This window comes from Megascapheus bottae, chromosome 19 (genome assembly GCF_031878675.1).
Source record: "Megascapheus bottae isolate mThoBot1 chromosome 19, mThoBot2.hap1, whole genome shotgun sequence".
Lineage (NCBI taxonomy): Eukaryota > Metazoa > Chordata > Mammalia > Rodentia > Geomyidae > Megascapheus > Megascapheus bottae.
This window is the reverse complement of record NC_143527.1, coordinates 38,163,255-38,182,853: the sequence shown is the minus strand read 5'-3', so window position 1 is coordinate 38,182,853 and position 19,599 is coordinate 38,163,255. Positions and strand designations below refer to the sequence as shown.

The window sequence follows — 19,599 nt, the reverse complement described above, 5'->3', positions numbered from 1 at the left end:
AAACAAAAGCCACATAATGAGTGATTGTTGTCCTTAATGTACTATGTTATTTCTCATCTGTTTTGCTGTGCCTTGGTTATCTCATATTGTTACAGTATTTTACCTTGTTATCTGATATATTGTATATATGTTTATTTGGTTATTTGAAATCGGATAAGGAAGGGGGGAAAACAAGATGAGGGGTGGGGGTGGGGGGAAGGAACTGGGGACCAAGACATGAGAAAGGGTATCAATGTATGTGACGTAATGTACCTTCTATCTGGTGAATGTAATGTAACCCTTCTATTAATTACAATAAAAAATGAAAAAAAAAACCAATCAAACAAAAACAGCAAGGCTGAAAGCAGGTTGCAAATGGTAGAGCATTACCCCAGTAAGCAATCCAAGTGTGTGTGAGACCCTGAATTCAAACCTTAATACTGGAAAAAAAAATAATGGTGGGATTATGGACATTTTTTGATTTCTGACTTTTTTGAGCATTGCCTTTACAAAAGACCATCGCTTCCTTTGCCTGATTAGCAAATAATTTGTTCAATCTCTTAATGACTCAGCATGCAATTGCCTATTGTCACTGTATCTTGAATCATTTCAGCATTCTAGAGACGTGCAGGAGGATTATGAGTTCAAGAGCAGCCTGGGCTACATAATAAGACAGTGTCTCAACAATAAAACAAAAGAATTCTAAGTTCATCACAATCCTAGAAGGACTGAATGGGGTTTTTAAAAGTCCTACTCAATTTTTAAAAATTTGTATATTTTATAGAAAGTATTTTATTTGTATCATGTCTTTGATTATTATGAGTTTGAACATATTTTCCAAAGATTTTGAAATCAAGTTTGTGTTTATCTTTTTTTTTTTTTTTAATATTTTTTTGCCAGTCCTGGGCCTTTGAATTCTAGCCCTGAGCACTGTCCTTGGACTTTCTCAAGGCTAGAGCTCTACCACTGGAGCCACAGCACCATTTCTGACTTTTTTCTATGTGTGTGGTACCAAGGAATTGAACCCCGGTCTTCATGCATGCTAGGCAAGCACACTACCACTAGGCCAAACTCCCTGCCTGTGTTAATCTTTTATGAGTCATCTCTTCCTGTCCACAAAGCATTGCAAATCGGGCATTCCACTTACCAAGTCTTAAAATGTTCCCTAAGATTCTCTAGAACTTTGGCTGCCACGTACTCCAGGAAGTTAGAGCGCTCTGCGCTTGTGTCAGGAGGGATCTTCACTGTGACACTGGGGGAAGGCAGAAGGTGTGAGTCTGCCATTGTTTCATCTTGCTTGGAAGAATGTCCTTCACCAACACTTAGTCGTCCCTAGAGCAGAAGGATTATTTTGTGTAAGGTTTATTAGATCCCAGGATACATTCAAAAGGAACACCACAGTAGTGAGGATGGGCTAGGTTGTGCTGAGGTGACAGATTAGCTCCTACATTCCACTGATGTCATAAAAGCAGTCTATCTCTTACTCATGTCACCTGTCCATTACAAGGGCTCCAGACTAAATGGTCGTTCAGGATCCTGGCTGGCAGAAAGGCATCCTTATATCACCGTGGCATTGAACTCTTGGCTTTCTTTGTGTACTCAACAGAGGAAGAGAGTGGATAGGTCCAACACTTCCCTACCCTAGACATGACCCGTGACCTTTTCCTCACACTTCTTTGGCTTGAACCTGTCACACGGTCCCACTTACCCACAAGGAGGACAAGAAGATCTGAGTGAACTGTGAAATGTTCAATGAGCGTTGGTGTCTCTGTGACTGACATTAACATAGACTGCTAAGGAGTATACAGAGTGTTCTTAGGAAATTTGCAATTTATGGTTTATGTGTGATTTGGGCAAGACCTAGTGAAGCAAAATGCATATGGGATATTACTTATTCTCTCTCTTTTTTTCTTCTCTTTTTTCTATCTCCTCTTTTTCTCCCTCTTTCCCTCTCTGTCTCTACCCCTTTTCCCTGTCTCCTAACAGGGTCTCATGTATCCTGGACTGATCTCAAACTCGAGGTTTTGTGTCAACCTCTTGAGTGTGGGGATTATGGGTGTGTGCCACCATACCCAGCTTACCTTGTTAGTTGCTCTGACCAGTGGTTCTTGTGGCCAAGTCTTAGGATATCTCCCCTATATTATCCTCATTAGGAATCAATTAATGCATTTAGTCAATCAATAAATGCAATGCTGGGGTGGCTGTAGGGGTGCATGTCTCATGAAAGAGTCACTGCATTTTACTTTATTTTTCTGTGTATGTGGTACCGAGGAATCGAACCCAGGGCTTTGTGCATGCTAGGCAAACATTCTACCACTAGGCCATGCTCCTGGCCCAAAAGTCATTGCTTTATGCAACAAAGTTATTGCTTAAGTGTAGGAATCATAGGTACACTTTAAGAGGACAAAGATAAATGTATAAGATTTGCATAATTCCTTTTGTGTGTGTTAGAGTTTGTGTCAAGATCAGGGCCTCATGCTCCTCCTTCACATTTTCCCTCGCAGCTGGCACTCTACTATACCTCCAGTACATGACTTTTTACACACTAATTGAAAGTGGATTCTCTCAGACTAAGCTGCAGTTCCTCTCTGGCTTTGACATGAGATCCTTAGATCTCAGACTTTTGAATAGCTAGGATTGTAGGTCTGAGCCATTATTTGCTGCTTAAGGTAACTCAGTATCTCACTGTTGCAAAAAGTATTAAGAGCCATAATTTACAAGCCTTCTCTTTTGTACAAGGGGCTTCAACTATGCTTTTCAGGCAAACATTTGGAGGTAGCTACTGTTACTCTCATTTTTAAAGGTGGAGAAACTGAGGCTTAGAAAGGTTAAGGAACTTTTTGAAGATTTCTCAGCTAAGTTTCACTGCTAAATTTTGGCACCAAATTGTTTTACCTGTAAGTCTTCTCTTTTAAAACCTACATTATCCAGGTTTCTTCAGAGTTACCTTGCTTTCAGCCCTGTAACTTCTCTGGGTTAGAACATTATTTGTTTATTGTTGGTACTGTTTTTGTTTTTCAGTATTAGGGTCTGAAGTCAAGGCCTTGGGCTTGCCAGGCAAGTTCTGTATTCCTTGGGCCATGTTTCCAGCCTTTATTTTTTGCTTTATTTTTCAAATAGGATTTTACATTTATACCCAGGCTGGCCTGAGACCACCCTCTTCCTATTTATACTTCCCACATGGCTAGGATGCCAGGTACATGCCTCCATACCCACCTTCTGATTGGTGTTGACTGGCCTTGAACTGTGGGCCTCTCAATCTCTGCCTCCCAGGTACCTGAGATTACAGGTGTGTGAGTGTATATATGTGTTTTTGTTTTGTGCTTTGCCAGTCCTGGGGCTTGAACTCAGGGGCTGAGCACTGCCCTTGCATTTTTACTCAAGGCTAGTGCTCTACTACTTGAGCCACAGCACCACTTCAAGCTTCTCTGTCTGTAGTATCTAGGAATGGAACCCAGGGCTTCATGCATGCAAGGCAAGCACTGTACCACTAGGCCATGCTCCTGGCACCTGTGTGTGTGTGAGTGGGAGGGTGTTCTTTAACTTGGTTTTTCTTATAGAGATTCTTGTTTTCTAAAGGCCATAAGCTACATTATGTCATGTCAGCCTGAATACAATCACAGTGAACACCCGCATCCCCTTCAGCTTATTTTCAGATTCACACAGGCTCAGTGAATAAATCAGCAATTTCCATACATCTTTTGAATTGGGCAGTTACCTTTGTTAAGTCACTGACGATCTCAGCTTCTGGGATCTGGCCTGCCAGTTCAGACACCCAGCCAAACTGTGCCTTCATCCTCTCCATCAGATTCTGGGTGTCCTGCAGGTGGTACTGGGTCATGCGGACGATCTGGTCGTACTGCTCACTAGACAGGTGGACCAGTCTCAGAGCCTCGTGGAGCTCTGTGTGCAGTTCAGGGACGTCAGGACAGCCTGGGGGAGAAAGTAACCCGGGAAAGGGCAGTGGGCACCATGGTCCCGTGTGACTTCTTAGCGTCTGTCTGTTATTTTGGAGTGATGGATACCACCCACGTCGGTTTCAAATGAGATCTAGTTTCATTAACCGTTAATTGTGTGATCTTACATAACAGAAACTGGGCTGGAGAATAACTTGCTATAAATATCATGCACCTACCACCTATATGAAGACCAAAAAAAGGTGAGGCTTGGGGGTTTTGCTTAGTGATAGCATCTGCTTGGCATACACAAAGCCCTAGGCTTGTGTAGCCCACAACACACACACACACACACACACACACACACACACACACACACACACACCACCTTTACTTAATGCTACTGAAACCTTGAGAAAATATTTACCTTCAGATATATAATTCTGACACATCTGGCATCTTTCATGAAATTCAAAACATCCAGATACATTCTGGCCAAGTTCCTCACATGACACTCTGTCCCACTCAGGGAAAGGCTCTGAAATCAAGGATGGTGATGTTGATACATCTGTCCTTAGAGTGTGCACATTACACACACACAGACAATGACACTGCTTTCTCTTACCAGTACTTTCACAGTCTTCATTTGCATGGACAGTTTGACATGTGTTATAAATAACACTTAGCTTTGAATCCAAGAATCTGGTTGCTGGAAGTTTATTATTAGCACACACATGTACATGCATGCACACTAAGGCATGTGACTTCATTTTCTAGAAACAAAATGATGGAATGGAAAATAATAGTTTTCCAGAAGATAGACTTAATGGGGGTGGGAGAAGGCAATGTTTTTGTCCCTCTGTATATTTAGATTATTGTATAATTAGTGTGCCTTGTTCCCCTCCTTTCTTCTTTTCTGTCTGCTAGTACTGGGATTTGAACTCAGGACTTCAAAGTCTCACTGAGGTAATATGCTACCATGCCTCTAGCACAGTTTTTTCCTGTTTAATTTGGAGGTGAAATCTCTCAAGACTTTTCTGCCCAGGCTGGCCTCAAACCATAATCCTACAGCTCTTAGCCTCCTAAGTCATTAAGATTGCAGGTATGAGCCTCTGGTATCTGGCTTATTATCCTTCCTTCCATTCCTCCCTCCCTTCCTTCCTTGTTTCTTTCCTTGTTTTTGCCAGTCCTGTGGTTTGAATTCAGGACCTGGGCACTGTCCTTGAGCTTTCTCAAGTGTGGCAGTAGGCCACGCTCCCGACCCATATTAGTTGGCTAAAAATTAATTTATCTAGTGTGAAGTTTTCCTTCATTGGTAGTTTTTCATTTCCTTTGCACTCAGAGGGAGGAGTGGCAGAAACCAATAAGGTTAAATAGGTGACTGCAGCCACTTCCTTCTTTGAAATTCTACTTCAAAGTTCCCCAGTGGTAGAGAGCTTGCCTAGCATGCGAGAAGACCTGGGCTCAATTCCTTGGTACCACATACACAGAAAAAGCCAGAAGTGGTGCTGTGGCTCAAGTGCTAGAACACTAGCCTTAAGAGAGCCCAAGAACAGTGCTTAGAGATCTGAGGATCGTGGTTCAAAGCCAGCCCATGCACAAAAGAAAGATGAGGAGATTCTTATCTCCAAATAACCACTAGAAAACTGGAAGTGGCACTGTGGCTCCAGGGGTAGGGCGGTAGCCTTGAGCTGAAGAGCTCAGGGACAACGCCCAGGCCCAGAGTTCAAGCCCCATGACTGACAAAAACAAACAAATAAAACACCTAAAGCCAACAAATTTTGAGGTAAAGTAGGTAAATTAGCAATTAGTAACAAATCAGAAATTAGAAATAACATTAAATATCAAGATATTTTAAATAACTGTTATTCCCTCTTTCTTTTTAATGGTGAACCTTATTCCATTTCAATTATTTTCCTGACTTTTGACTCCGAGGGCATTCATGACCTTTAAGGCCCAGCTGTGATGGCTGCCAGACACATAGCACTTTCTCAGTGTCAGTCATTGATCAGTATCATCAATAAGAGGCATATGTCAGATTCCTGTTGCTGTTATAACAGATTACCACAATGTCAGTGGCTTGGAATAATAATACATGTTCATTATTGTACAGTCTGTTACATCATGTCTAAAGTGGGTCTCCTCGGCTAACAACATGTCAGCAGGGCAGGTTTTCATGGTAGCTCTAAGGAGAACTCTTTTTTACATCATTTCTAACTTCATAAGACTGCCTCTATTCCTGGACATGTAGCTCCTTCCTCCACTTTGAAATCAGCCAAGAAAAAGACCCCTGGTGTTACCTGTTCTTTTCTACCTCTTTCTACTTGTAAGTGATTATATATAATTACTCTTGTGATTACAACCAATCTACTCCCATAATCCAGAATAATCTCCATATTTTAAACCTAGCAGATTAGCCACCTTAATTCCATTTATCATTTTACTTCTTCACTCTGTAACAGCGTATTCACAGATTCTAGAAACTAGAGAGCTGTATCTTTGAGAAGCTATTAATTCTGCCTACCACCAAGGGCAAAGCTCAGAATATCTCATTAGAGGATTTTGTTGAAAATGATCTATGCAACTTGTGGGAGAAGAGGGTGGGGAGGGAAAAAACTGGGAGAAAATTAGGGAAGAGGTACACTGTTCAAACAGAAATATATTCATTACCTGACTTATGTAACTATAACCCCTCTGTACATCAACTTTACAATAACAATATAAATAAATAAAGCCTGAGCAGAAAGATCCATGAGACTTTTTTTTTGCTTTGGTTTGAACAATATACTGTTCTTGTATCATGCTTGTTTAAAAAAAATTTCCTCATGAGATTATATACATTTGTTTTAAAAAATCCCTTAAAGCTCCTTCTTTGTGAAGACTTCCAGGAAGTTCCTTCTTTTTACAAAAATATTATTTTAATGTTATTGTAGAGGTGATGTACAAAGGGGTTATAGTTATGTAAGCTAGGTAATGAGTGTATTTCTTTTATATCACCCCTTCCCTTGCTCTCTCTGCTTTCCCCTCCCATCCCACCCACAAGTTGTATAGTTCATTTTCTTCATAGTGTCTAGTGGTAGCACTGCTGTATTTGTTCACCTTTCATTATAAGACTCCTAATCTTCAATTAACCAGCAAAAAAAGAAGTGGAATGTGGCTCAAGTGGTAAAACACCAGCCTTGAGAAAAAAAGTTAAGGAAGACTGCCCAGATCCTACATCTAAGCTCTAGTATCAAGACAAAATAAATAAAATAAAAAAATTATGTATAGCAATTCAGAAATATCTATAATTTCCAAAGCTCAAACCTGACTTTAGTAGAGACATATAAATAAAAGGAATCTTCTAATACTCACCTTGGTGTTGTGTCAGTGAGTCCTGCATGGCGCCTAGTGTGCTGGTGATAGATTTGCTGACTCGTTCATAAAGAGAGAGACTGAGATTGCAAAGCACCTGGAAAAAACTGGGGAAGTCCCACCTTTGCCCAACATCTGCTTTTGGGATTGGCTTCTTGGAGAAAGTTGGAAGAAAAGAAGGTTCGGTGAGATCTGAGTCTGATAGGAAGTAGGACTGAAAAGCCTGGTCGAATTCTTGCTGCATTTGTTTGAAGACAAATAAACTCCTATTGAAGAGGATTCGCATGTCCTCAGTCAGCTGGCAAAACACGCCCTCCATCTGTGTCACCTGTGGGTCTTCCTCAGCGAGCTTTCTGTGGGCTAAGGGGTCATCCTGATCTTCATGGAGGGGAAACAGAAACTGGTACAGCTTCCTGAAAAACTGTCCAATCTGTTGGATGAGGCAGGGGACAAAAAGAGAACATTTCTTTTCCTTCTAGATCATTTCTTCACATTTTAAAGTCAGCTTACTGAGGTCGTTCCAATGGTGGACCAGCTAGGACGAGGGCTTTCTGACTTTGATTGTGGAATTAGGATCTGAATTTCTCCTGGTTTAGTTTTGCCCCCTAGTATCTGAAAAAGGCCAAATTTTCGATCCAGTGGATAAGCCATCTCACCTGATGTACACTAGCCCTTGGCACCTTAGCTCACAGGACAACGTGGAAATTCATTGATAAATTTGCTGAAGGCTTTGCTCTTTTTGTTGTTGTTAATTCTTTAATAGGTTGTCACTAATGTCTTTAAACTATCCTCTTTCTCATCTTATATACTGGGCCATGGGATGATGAACACAGATGTGTAGATAACAAATACAGCATAACAGACTCGTTAGAGAAGGTGATGTGTTTGCACCGATCAAAGGCCTCCTTGTTATAGTCAAAGCAATGACAGTCCAATTGTAGACTTTTGAGTATCAACCAGTGGAGATTTCCCAGCAGTCGCACTATGCTCTGCTGGGTGTCTGTGACACTTGAGTCTGGGCAGACTGAAGTTACCCTCTGTGATAGTGACGTAAATGTGCTGAGTGTTGCCCATTGTTGAATACTCCTGTTGTGCAAATAATTGTCCTCTCACAGAGGTGTTCTTCAATTCTCAGAAAGTCATCTTGGCAAATAACAACCTGCTTTCCCCTCTGCCATCTTGTGGTTACTTGAATCTATCCACAAAAATAGAAGTGCCCAGCTGGGGACACACCCATGGTCCCAGGCAGCTGAGATGAGGAGATGAGGCCAGAAGTGTGAGAGCTGGAGATCACTTTGGAAATGTGATGGGTCCTCCCAACATACCACACACATTCTCTATCTCTCGATCGAGAGAAAGATAGATAGATAGATAGATAGATAGATAGATAGATAGATAGATAGATAGATAGATGTGTGTGAGAGAGAGATAGGAAGAGAGAGAATATATATATTCCCATATTCCTAAGAAATGTGTATACACAACTAGCCCCCATGAGACTCATCCTCAATTTGACCTCATCCTGCAGGGGCTTTAAAAATAAAGCAGCCTCTATTAACAGTGGAGGCAAATTAACTTGGCACATTCATTATCCTTGAGGCTGTTCTTTGTCATTGCACATGGCCCTGCCAAGCCAGGGTGTACTCTAATTAGTGTACATTCTGCTGCGGAGAGTGAAATTCCACTCCATTTCATATGCAGCTTGTTTCTTGAGAGGAGAGAAGAATCCAGGCCAACCTAAGCCACTCCTTGTCAGTACTCATGCTATGTGGGTCACCACCTTCTGTGAATCCCAGTGCCTGGAGGATAGCCAAGCATGCTAGTCTTGCAGGATGCCATGGAGTGGGCAAGAGGAGACATTACAGGTATGTATGTACTACAGAACCAGGAGGCAGACAAGTGGGGAAAGATTAAAGCCTATCAAATTCAGAGCCTGTAATACTGCCATTGAGAATGCGATTAAACAAACATTGATTAGATGTGTGAAATGTTCAGATGAAGACAAGTAAGTCATGACCTCTGCCTTCAAAATGCTTACTGTCTGCTGGGAATGCATTTTTGACTAACAAATGCAGACAGGAAGAATCAGGGTACTGGGAAAGGAGATACATTCAGTGCCATTAAAAAGAGGGATAAGTATGGTGTGAGTCTGATGAGGGTACAGGATATGAATATATGCCAGAATGAACCCCCTTGTACAATGACTTCCCATCAATAAAATATGGGAAAGAGAGGGATGAAGAGTAAGTGATTGTTCTCACATCCACAGGTGGTGGTACATAAACATTGCTGTTAGACTGTAGATCATAAAGGGCTAAAATCAAGTCAGGGATTTGTTCTAAATATTAATAGAAAGTAATACAAGGACTCTGAGGTAGACAACTTAAGGAACCGGAAATGTTGAGCTCTGCTCTCTGCTTACGGTGCTTTTCACAGAGGACCAGCCAGATTTGCAGGTTGTGTATAATCTCATGCACTTGCTCTGCAGGCAAGTCTGACACTGGTCCCAGGAATTGGCCAAAGATGCCCGGCACAGTCTTTCCTCTTCCTCCAGATGCTCTTGAACTTCATTCATAAGTTTCAGGGCTTCCTAAATGAAATTAGAAACAGAAGTCTTATTGCCATTTCATAATTCTTTGTGTAGCTTAGTTGGTTTTGCTCTTTTAAAGATGTGCATATTCAGCTAGGTGCCACAGTGGCTCATGTCTGTAATCTTAGCTACTCAGGAGGGTGAGACCTGAGGATCATGGTTCAAAGCCAGCCCAGGCGTGAAAAGTCCATGGGATTCTTATCTCTAGTTAACCACCAGAAAACTGGAAGTGGCACTGTGGCTCAAGTGGTAGAACAGTAGCCTTTTGCTGAAGAGCTCAGGAACAGTGCCCAGGCACAGAAACCCCATGAGCAATTAAAAAAAAAAAAAAAGTACATCTTCACATATTCAAAGCCACTTCAGTCTTTTTCCTTCAGATCCCTAGATGTGTTGTAGCACTTCTTTCTGTTGGATGAAGGGAAAAGCCAGAGATTGACCTTGCAAATTTTACTCATTTTCTGGTTCCTTTGTTTGACGAATATTTATTGAGTATTTGGCTCTGTATAGGTGAGCCAGTAGCCAGAACGTTGTCCCTGCCTAGGGGAAAACCTCTGTGATTTGCCCTTTTACTTGCCTGACTTTTGAGGATGTGGAAGCTTGGACGGAAGGCTTATAAAACTGGTATATTTTATTTCTTTCATAAATGCTGCCTTTGAGAGTGGGGTGTTCCTTAATGCTGCAAGTAAGCACTTAGTGACTGTCTCCAGAGGCTGCCTGTGAAGCATCTTCTTCCTGAGCGTGCCGCGCCCCCTGGTGGTGTGGGCTGTGCATGGCCAGGTGATTGCTCCTGGAGTCCCACAAGAACACAGCAGGTGGTTCTTGTTCTCCTGACTAGACCACTGATGTCCCTTCAAGGCTGGCTTCTCCACGCCTGAGATGAGTCTAGGAGGAGGGTCATGAGCTAAAGGCTTTAGAGCGAAAGGCCCCTGATTTCAATAAAACATGCAGGGGCCAGGAGTTTGGCCAAGTGGTAAAGTGCTTGCCTTGCATGCACGAAGACCTGGGTTCGATTCATTGGTACCACATAGAAAAAAAGCCGGAAGTGGTGCTGAGGCTCAAGTGGTAGAGCTCTAGCCTTGAGAAAGTCCAAGGACAGTGCTCAGACCCTGAGCTCAAGCCCAGAACTGGAAAAAAATGCAGTGGAGAAAAGTTTCTGTGCTTAAAACACATTTAGTATGGTTTTGATTTTCTATATAGCCCAGGTTTGCCTTGAACTTTTGTTCCTCCTGCCTCCCTAGTGCTGTGATTACAGTGTTACTGCTTTGTTTGTTTCATCCCATAGGAAAGGAGAAGTTAGTACCCTTAGCTGCTGTAGGAGACCTAAAGAATAGGGTCCCTTGGATACTCTTCCCCATCGCTGCACAGTGTGGGCTCCTCAGCTCCTGACGCGGAGCTCGGTGCAGAGCCAGGGAGCATTAGCTACCGGCACATAAGGGATTCGGAGGGCCAGCTTGTCAAGTGCATGTTGTAGCCAGGGCTTTGAAGAACAATGCTGGAATCACATTTTATCGAGAATGTCCATTTCCGCCAAATGCTGGTGGCTCACACCTGTAATCCTAGCTACTCAGGAGTCTGGGGTCTGAGGACTGCAGTTCAAGGACAGCTGGGGCATCACACACACACACACACACACACACACACACACACACACACACACACACACACTACGTTCATTTCATCCAGGCAGGTAGCAGAGTCCTCCTGGCCTTTCCACTCCATTCCTACTTGAATCTTTTGCTCATTGTCCCCATAAACCAAAGTCCAATATTCTGGACAGTCCTTACTGTAGTAAGTTTCCCTAGGAAGCAATATATGGAAGCCTCAGTTTCCTCTTTTGTAAATCAGAAGTACGTGATCTACCTCTTAAGGCTTTTCTATTAAGACAGATAAGAAAGCAAAAGAGTAGCTCTCAGGCTTCCTTCCTGTAGCCCCTCAGCAGCTTAAAAAAGACCATTGACCAAATGGCACCTCTCAAGTCTTGGAGGCCAAGTGTTGCTATGGTAGCGGTAGGTCTCTGGTTAAGAATGTCCTGTCCTTGTTTATTTGCAATAGGGAAGGGAAGGGGGAAAACAAGATGATTGGGAGGGGGTACGGGGAGGGAAGCAGGGACAAAAACATGAGAAGCGGTATCAATGTGTGAGAAGTAATGCACCTACTACCTGACGAATGTAACTGTAACCCCTCTACACATTATCCTGACAATAAAAGTTTTTTAAAAAAGAAATGTCCTGTCCATTCCTTCTACTTCCTCTAATAGCCCCGCCATAGACAGAGCCCGGGTTTATAGCTGTGGCTCTATAGCTCATCAGCATGCATGGCCTGGGCCTGATGGACCCATCAGGATCCACCGGAGGTTCTCATTCTAGTACAAGCAACTTTAGGTGCTGGCAGGAAATATTAGGAGGGAGAAGGCAGGGTGGATGGTGGTGATGCCATGTCTCCAGGGATGAGTGGCACCTAATAATGGAGGGAAACTCAGCAGCCAATTCCTCTTACTTTGTCTAAACCACTTTTTATTCTACATCTAACGTAAATCGGGGGTAGGAGACTTAGAGGAGAAATAGGTTTAAAATTTTTTTCCCAGATGACTTTTGAATCCCAGCTCCAAACTTAAGAGTCTAATCCAATGGGCTTCTAAGTGTACAGTTTTAAAAGATGCATACATATTTTGCTAGTTGCTGGAACTGTTCAGGACCAGAACTGAAGCAGTGTTTGCCTCCTTGGTTCTCCTCTGACGGGGACATTTTTTTTTTTTCCTAGCACTTGCCAGGAGGCCCAAAGAAGAGAGCTATGGGGAAAGCCACTGGCTGCACACCCAGGCCATATGTGCACTGCTGCCCTCTCCTGGCTCATTCATTCAGGTTGTGAATGACACGTTCATTAAAGCTCCTACATCTGAGCTGTAACATGAAAGTACACTTGGCCCCGATGCTTGAAGCACATCATGTGATGATGAGTTTTATATTCAGGGCATTAAGTGTCCTTAATCCAAGATGACCAGAAACACAGGTCCAGCAGGGAAGAGCCCGTCTTGGAGGGGAAGCGGGATTTGGCAAAGGGAAAAGTGTTCTTCAAAATCTTTTGACTGCTGCCAAAGGAGAGCTTGCAGCTGCTGGTTGGACATTCTCCTGGCCTTGCGTGATGCTGGGCGCTCAGCGTGGCTGCAGTGTGGTAACAGGCTGACCCATAGCTTTGGGGCATTCCAGCTGTTTAATGGACTTTCACATGTTACAGTTCTCCAGGAGTGAGGTGACTGCTGCATTGTCCAACTTGCTAAGTATCTCAGTGTAGATAAAAATAGAAAGCATTAGAACTTTGCTTATATTATTTAATTTAAAAATTGATGAGGAGAGATCCAATTTATAGCACTACCACAAATTTTAAAATGATGGGTGGAGGGAAAAAGTTCTGTGTAATAGGCATAGATTTTCAACTTTTTGCCAAATGAAAAGAATTCTGAGGATTGATTGCATGACAATCTGAATGAATAAATTCAGTAAAACAGCAAATTTGATAATGATTGACATCAGTCAGGCTGAGTGTAAAATGGTGAATGCCTGTAATCCCATCTATTCTGAAGGCAGAAAGCCAAGACTGGGGAGTTACAAGTTCAAGGATAACCAGGAAAAGTTAGACTCACAAATATGAACAAAAGGATGGGGCTATGGCTTAAGTGGCAATGTGTAAGACTTTGGCATCAGACTTTGGATTGTAGCTTGGTGGCAAAGCGTGTACATACATCCCTGGGTTCAATCCTTACCACATACACAAAAGGTAAGCTGATAAACTTTGTATTTTTGCCACAACTTAACATTTCTTGATTTAAAAAATTATACGACAGAAGCTGGGGGCAGTGGCTCACACCTGTAATCCTAGCTACTCAGGAGGCTGAGATCTGAGGATGGCAATTCAAAGCCAGTCCGAGCACTAAAGAATGTGAGACTCTTATCTCTAATTAACCACTAGAAAATGGCTATGGCTCCAGGGGTAGGGTAGTAGCCTTGAGCTGAAGAGCTCAGGGACAGCACCCAGGCCCAGAGTTCAAATACCATGACTGACAATTTTTTTTTTATGACATAGGGGTTTAAACTCATGACCTTCTACTCACATTGTTTTCTTATTACAGCTGGTATTCTACCATTTGAACCATGCTCCTACTCTAACTTTTGCTGGTTAACTGAAGATGAAGTCTCCTGGATTTTTCTCCCCAGTCTGGTTTTAATCCCAGTCCTCCAGTTTTTCTTATTCCATTTTTACAGTTGCAAATAATCTATTTTGGCTGTAATCTCTCCCTTTATATCCCTTGCCAGCCTATCTTCCCCTTATTAGTCTACCCACTAATATGACATTTTCCTATTTTAGAAATTACTGCTTTGAGCCGGGCATTGTTGGCTCATACCTATAATCTTAACTGCTCAGGAAGCTAAGATCTGAGGGTCACAGTTCAAAGTCAGCCTGGACAGCAAAGGCCATGAAACTCTTATCTCTAACTGACCACTAGAAAACCAGAAATGGTACCTTGTCTCAAAGTAGTAGACTGCTAGCCTTGAACAGAAGGCTTGGAGTCCCGGCCCTGAGTTCAAGCCCCAGGACTGCCAAAACAAAAATAAATATTGCTCTGAATATTGTTAAGTACTGTTATTAAACTATAAATTATTCAGTGTCCATAGTTTAGAAATTTGCTGAGCTTTATACAGTAGCTTATGGTCAATTTTTAACATTGTCCAAGAACATTTGAATATGTATCCTTCATAAAAACACATAGTTTGAAGTAGAACTATTAAATAAAGCTGTTTAGCATTTCTAAAATGGATGGGGAGGTAAATAAGTGGGGGTGCAGCTCAGTGGTAGAGTGCTGGACTAACATATACTAGCACTGCAAAAAGTAAAACACAAATGGGCTAAACTGGTACATTATTTAATATACACTGGGCCTCTCTCTCTTGAGGGGTTCCTGTCAGATATCCCATGAGCTAGCTGACTGTGAGGACCTTGGGGAAGCGGGGGTGGGGAGTGTCCTTCTATACTCTAGAAGCATTGACCCAGTGTTTACTTATTCTCTGTTCATCTGCAGCTGTCATAATAAGAGGACTCAGCTAGGCTACTTACCTAGCTGTAAGTAAACGCACCCTCGCTGGCTGGACTGGAGACTACCCACTGGGTGGGTTACATGCCTAGAGACATGTCAGCATGTGTCTGTAACCCAGATCCTTGAGAGGCATAACTAGGAGGATGGTGACCAGAGGAGGCTGGCCCAGACAAAAGCATGAAACCCAGCACTTGTTAAGCAAGTTCAAGGCCCTAAATAAAAACCTAAAAAACAGCAACAACAAAAAACCCCTCAGTATTACCAACTCTCCCCCATTTTTTGTAAACATGTGACTAAAGTAAGTTTTTCATTGCAAACTCTTTTTTTTTTTTGGCCATGCAGTGTTAAACTGATGATCTAATAACATCTGGCAAGTTAACTAAAAATTTCAAAATATCTATGGGATTATTTGCAATATGAACTTAATGATGAACTCTGCTCTTAATGTATATTGTAAATTAGGGCACTAATGGTAGCAATTTATGCATCTCAACTGTAGATGAAACGAATAGCTTTCAGGGTATGGGCTAAAATTCTCTTTAACAATAGAGATGAAACAGTAAAAACACTTTGGGAACCAGTTATCTTGATATAGCCCAAAACTGCCTGTGAACACTTTTGACTCGATAACTGAGAAGGGACTGATAAAAACGATTTTTTGAGAAAGCATCCCTTCTCACACAGGAATGAAACTCCCAAACACGATGTGTGGAGTCCTGCAGAGGCTTGTTCTATAAAGAATATGTTCTTTAAAGGAATGTGAAAGTATGTGTCAAGCTTTTCTCCAGCCAAAGCTGTTTTCAGCCAGATGCAGGTGGCTCAGGCCTATAATCCTAATTACTCAAGAAGCTGAGATCTGAAAGTCAGAGTTCTAAGCCAGCCCAAGCAGAAAAGTCAGAAAGACTCCTATCTCCAACTAACTAGCAAAAGGCTGAACTACAGGCATAACTAAAGTGGTAGCCTTGAGAAAAAAAAATGGACTGTAAACACAATACCCTGAGTTAAAGTCTAGTATTGGCTCAAAAAACGTTTATGAGAGGCTGCTATCAGAGGAATTACAATTTGAGTCCAGGGCAAAAAGTATTTGAGATTCCAATGCAACCAATGAAAATCTCAGTGCAGCTGTCATCCCAGCTATGTGGGAAATGTAAAAAGAAGGATCATGATCCAGGCCAATCTAGGCAAAAAAGACCGTATCTGAAGAATGAAGGCTAACATGGGCTGGGATCATGGCTTCAGTGGTAGAGTACCTTCTCAGCAAGTGTAAGGCTCTGAAGTTCAAACCAAAAGTTGCTCTCCAGAAAATTTAACAGCAGGGAAAACAAGTGACACCCATTTTGTGAGAAATGCAATATTTATAGCTCAGCTCTGTCTTAAGAAGAGAACAGATGTTATTTTTCATTACAGCACCTGCTTTTCCTCTTTGCACTTCTTCAAGGTTTTCATTAGCTTGCTGTGTTCCTCTTCTCTCCTTCCCATCATGATTCTCATCTGCTTCATGCCCATCAAAGCTTTCTTCACCTCTGCATCTGCATCTGTCTCCTCTGCCTCCAACAAACCTAAGAGACACAGTGTAGGTTGTTGAAACCTGATCAGATAACAGTGTGTTTTCTTTGGTATAGAGGCTCCATTGTTCTCTTATAGCCTCATACTCTGAAAGCAGGTCATAATGAATTAGCTGTCAGCAGCCACGTGGATACAGCCACTACACAGACCCAGCTATGTTTATATTACAGAAAGTTTCAGATATTTCTCAAAAATAAACAATGTGTATGATGTGATATCATGTGCCACTTGAGGGTTTCACTGTGAACTTTAATTACCTTACCCCACCCCTCTCTCTCTGTGTCCATGTGTGCATTCTGGGACTTGAACTCAGAGCCTGGGCTTTTTTGTTGCTCAGAGCTAGCATTCTTCCACTTAAGTCACAGCTCCACTTCCTGCCTTTTTTTTTTGTAGTTAACTGGAGATAACAGTCTTACAAGCTTTCCTGCCCAGGCTGGCTTCAAACTGCGAAGATTCAGCCTGCTAAGTAGCTAAGATTACTGGTATGAGCTACTGGCACTCAGCCTACTTTCTTTTTTTGTACTGCAAGTCTCTTCCAAGAACTTACCAGAAGAGATATCTCATGAATTACCTGAGTCCTCTAAACCCAGTAGACACCCTTTCCTACCATTCTTTTTTTTTTTCCCGCCAGTCCTGGGCTTGAGCTCAGGGCCTGAGCACTGTCCTTGGACTTTCTCAAAGCTAGAGCTCTACCACTTGAACCTCAGCACCACTTACGCCTTTTTTTCTATGTATATGGTACCAAGGAATCGAACCCGGGTCTTTGTGCATGCAAGGCAAGAACTCTACCATTAGGCCAAACTCCTGCCCCTTTCTTACCATTCTTAATCCCTCAGTGGGTCCATGTTCATGGATATATTCTCTTAGCAGCCAGTATGTCTCCTGGTAAGCTTATTTCTGTTTCTAAGTTTAACCTGAGACCAAACAAACTCTATTTTAGCTCATTTCTTCTTGTAAGACTTAAGTACCTAAACGCCCTATCTCCAGACAAAGGCACAAGCAAATGGACACATAACACACAGATCTGCTGCACTGGGAGCCCCCTCCTGGACTTGTTTCAGAACAATTATACACACTACTGTAATGGTTCAAATTTTTTAAATGCTAGAAAAAAAATTCACTGTTCATTGAAGCTGTGCTGAGATGACACCACACATCTGGATCGACCCAAACCAGGCTGTCAAAAAGTTGGCATGTCTCGTCTCTGCAATAGCAAACATCTGGTGAATGTGAATGCTCACGCACGGAGACCTGATTGGAATTTTCTGTCTTGATCCAGATGTTCGCTGTCACGATGACTTGGCTTAAGTGCCTAGAGACCATTCCAAGGTGAACTGCACTGCACATGGTTATCTCCCAACTGGAAGTCCCTAGAAATCCCAGCAGGACAGGACACAGCACACACGAAATACAGCACCGACGAGAAAGCTGGCATACCCTTCAGGCTTCCACCAAGGACAGTGCTGTCCTTCCAAGCAGGGGCACAGGGACCATGTCTCCAGCACAACACCCAGGCAACAAACACCAAGAGTGGGGGCTTCATGTTCTGGTTGTATTCTGCAAAGGAGGAAGAAAACACGCATCAGAGGCCTTCCACCAGCCCTCTTGCTGTTTGAATCAATTCAAACCACATGCCCTTCCAGAACACTTTTTCTTTATGACTTTAGACACTGCATGCTAGTGTGACATAGAGAAGCTTAAAATATAACCTGATTTGATAATTACCAGCATGGCCACAGCCATGCAGCACAAAGCCCTGTATAATATATATGTTTAAATTTTTATTTAAAAATAATTTAAAATATATTTTCAAAACAAAAATACATTTAAAAAATACAAGATGGCTCACCCTTATAATCCTAACTACTTAGAAGGCTGGTTCAAAGCCAACTCAAGAAAGAAAATCCATGAGCCTCCTATCTAATTACCCAGCCAAAGACTATTGCTTTTGTTGAGTTCTTGTTCAAGTAATAGAGCACTAGCCTTGAGTAAAAAAGAAACATGCAAGAGTGCAAGGCCCTGAGTTCAAGCCCCAGTACCTGAGCGCACACACACAGTTAAAAACACAAACTTGAGTTCTTATTGACTTTACATTCTATGACCGTTAAGTAACGTCACTGGCTGAAGTCCTTGAAAATCAAGGCAAGGGACAATATGACTGACAGTCCCACAGAATCCAAATTCAGTTTATTTCCATATCAACAGCAAGCATCTCTAAAGACAGAATTAAATTATGTCAGAGTTTTCCTCCAAAATTCTGAGTCCTCAAGTTCTTACCTTGGAAGATGATGATTTACTCTTTATGAAAGCAAAAACTATCACACATACTCTTCTTGTACTTCTAACGCAACCTATCATGTTAAGTGGGCATGCACAGTTACATTATTTTTCCTAGGTAATAAATTTCTGCTTCAATTTAACTTGATATATATTAGTTATATCTTAAATATGAATATTGAAAACTTTAGTAAGGCAAGATAAATTAATAGTCAAACCCAAATATAAGTGGAGTTAATCTTACTTTCCCTAAAGGAGGATATTTATCTACTTTATGCATATTTGCTATATGCACATTTGCTTAAAAATAAAAGTGCATTATTTAAATCAAGATTTGAAATAGTTTTTAATACAGTAAAAATATTGGCTGTTAGCTGGATGCCAGTGGTTCACACCTACTATTCTGGCTACTCGAGGCTGAGATTTGAGAATCGTGGTTCAAAGCTAGCTCAGGCAGGAAATTTGTAAGACTCTTATCCTAATTAACTATCAAAAACCCAGAAATGGACCTGTGGCTCAACGTTGTGGAGCATTAGTCTTGAGTACAAGAATCCAAGAGTCAGCGCCCAGGCCCTGAGTTCAAACCTAAGGATTGACCCAATACACACAAAACCAAAAATGAAAAACCCAGCTGTTTGCCTGGCACTGATGGCTCATGTCTTTAATCCTAGTTATTCAGGAGGAGGAGATCTGTGGATTGTAGTTTGAAGCCAGGCTAAACAGAAACATCTGTGAGAGCCTTACCTCCGATCAACCAACAAAAAGCAAGAATTGGAACTGGGACTCAGGTGGTAGATAGCTAGCCTTGAACAAAAAGCTCAGAGACAATGCCGTGGGCCTGATTTCAA

The 19,599-nt window shown here is 41.9% G+C and overlaps 1 protein-coding gene across 1 annotated transcript; it reads right to left on the bottom strand.

Annotated features, from left to right (window-relative positions):
• Positions 1-1,122: 1,122 nt before the first annotated feature.
• Positions 1,123-18,017, bottom strand: Clul1 (clusterin like 1). The gene is made up of 7 exons (XM_090353594.1): positions 17,912-18,017; positions 16,319-16,467; positions 9,652-9,819; positions 7,230-7,659; positions 4,303-4,443; positions 3,698-3,912; positions 1,123-1,311 (listed from the first exon to the last, which is right to left on the bottom strand). Exons 1-7 carry the CDS (start codon positions 18,015-18,017, stop codon positions 1,123-1,125), a joined length of 1,398 nt encoding a protein of 465 aa, XP_090209720.1.
• Positions 18,018-19,599: the final 1,582 nt, after the last annotated feature.